The sequence below is a fragment of the Diachasma alloeum genome, unplaced genomic scaffold, assembly GCF_001412515.2.
Source record: "Diachasma alloeum isolate Michigan unplaced genomic scaffold, Dall2.0 Dall_scaffold_00341, whole genome shotgun sequence".
NCBI classification, from domain to species: Eukaryota; Metazoa; Arthropoda; class Insecta; order Hymenoptera; family Braconidae; genus Diachasma; species Diachasma alloeum.
The window spans coordinates 240,819-242,499 of record NW_021680480.1 but is presented as its reverse complement, the minus strand read 5'-3'; the positions used below and the strand labels follow the sequence as shown (position 1 = coordinate 242,499).

General features: G+C 41.7%; 1 protein-coding gene across 1 annotated transcript; it reads left to right on the top strand.

Moving 5' to 3' along the window:
• Positions 1-522: 522 nt before the first annotated feature.
• LOC107040744 lies at positions 523-1,681 on the top strand. The gene is made up of 3 exons (XM_015260963.1): positions 523-536; positions 808-973; positions 1,097-1,681. The coding sequence occupies exons 2-3, from the start codon at positions 842-844 to the stop codon at positions 1,679-1,681; spliced, it is 717 nt and encodes a 238-aa protein (XP_015116449.1). The 5' UTR covers positions 523-536; positions 808-841.

Here is a 1,681-nt window from a genome sequence, read left to right as displayed (position 1 = left end):
TGTCACAATCGATTGTATCGAAAATCTCGCAAAAGTGAAGGCACGATTCCTTATTGGTTCATTGACAGTGCCGCGAAATTTTCATTTGAAATATTCTCATATCATTGGTTAGACGTTCACGCCACCTGGTGTGTCAGCTGCCAACGAACGTTCACGTGCCCATGCCGATCCCCAGCATATTCCTTTTCACCATTCGGTAATCACACCAGGCAGCCGTTCCGCCAAATTACGTGAAATTTTCCGAAACGAAATCCGCGTTAAAAATCGACAGTGCCGCGAGATTTTCATTTGAAATATTCTCATATCATTGTTAGACATTCACGCCACCTGGTGTGTCAGCTGCCAACGAACGTTCACGTGCCCACGCCGCTCCCCAGCATATTCCTTCTCACCATTCGGTAATCACACCAGGCAGCCGTTCCCCCAAATTACGTGAAATTTTCCGAAGCGAAATCCGCGTTAAAAATGCCAATGCAAAGCCATCCATTTACCTCTACTGCGGAAATTCTCAATTTTGAGGCGGGAGACACAGCTGTGTAAGTATTTCTTTAGTCTAATTGTTATTTTGTCTGCAAAACAACATGGAAAAGTACACACCATAACCTCTCAAGTCACATGGCATGGACAAATTCTTTTCATCTGCACTCAAAAATTAATATCAACGACCCCAGTAAATCATGATAGAACAACTAGAAATCCTTTTTTTGTTTGATTCATTTAATTGAATTATCAAAAATTGAAAACTAAAAAAAATTGACATAGAAAGTGTGGGATATCGAGGAATTCATTTTTTTTTTCATCTCACAGGATACTCTCGGGTTACGTCGATAAGATTGATGGGATGAAAACTGTCAGCAATGGAAAAAAAACATTGCTGAAGTTTGTCATAAACAATGGGGACGGAACGAGGATTCGTGTACTGATGTGGGACAATGTCGCCAAGGTCAACTCACCGGAGATTTCCCATCACCGCGTGTTTCTTCATGTTAATAATAATTAGTTGTCCCAACAGAATTTTCATCATCAATAATTATTAATCGAAAACCTTGAACTGTGGGTAAATCATTTCTTTGCCAAAAAAAAATTTCCTCTTCAGAAAATGTATATCACTATGGGTTGCATTACTCCTACAAATGCTTCTTATCATGGGAACGAAGACGTTGTTGATGTGGAGTTCAATGCTCAGGCAGCGAGTACCATCAAATATCTGGGAATTCTCGAAGGAGCTGGAATTATTGTCCCAGAAAATTACCCGGAAGTTGCCATGGAAACTCTCCTTCGTAACCAAGACGCTCCAGTGTCAGTTACTGGGTTCATCAAGAGTCCATTTGTTGAAGTTGTCCATTTCTCGGCTTCTTACGTTGGAGGCAGCATTGTTAATGGTAAACACAGGCTCGCTGTTCAAATTGCCATCTTCAAGGACAAGAAAGAGATCGAGGTTGGAACGTGTGTCAAGCTCATGGGGAAACTGAAGTCCAGGATCATGAAGACCAACAAGTCACATGTCGAGTACTACTTCGAAGTCCCAGACATGAATCACATCGTTGTCATCGAGGGAAAAACAGCTACGGAGGAAGAAATGTCCAAAGCAATTATTTCAGCGACCTCCAAACGCTACTCAACTGGAGATTTACCGGAACCAAAACGTCGCTCGAACGTTCAGGATGCAGAAGAGATTTAG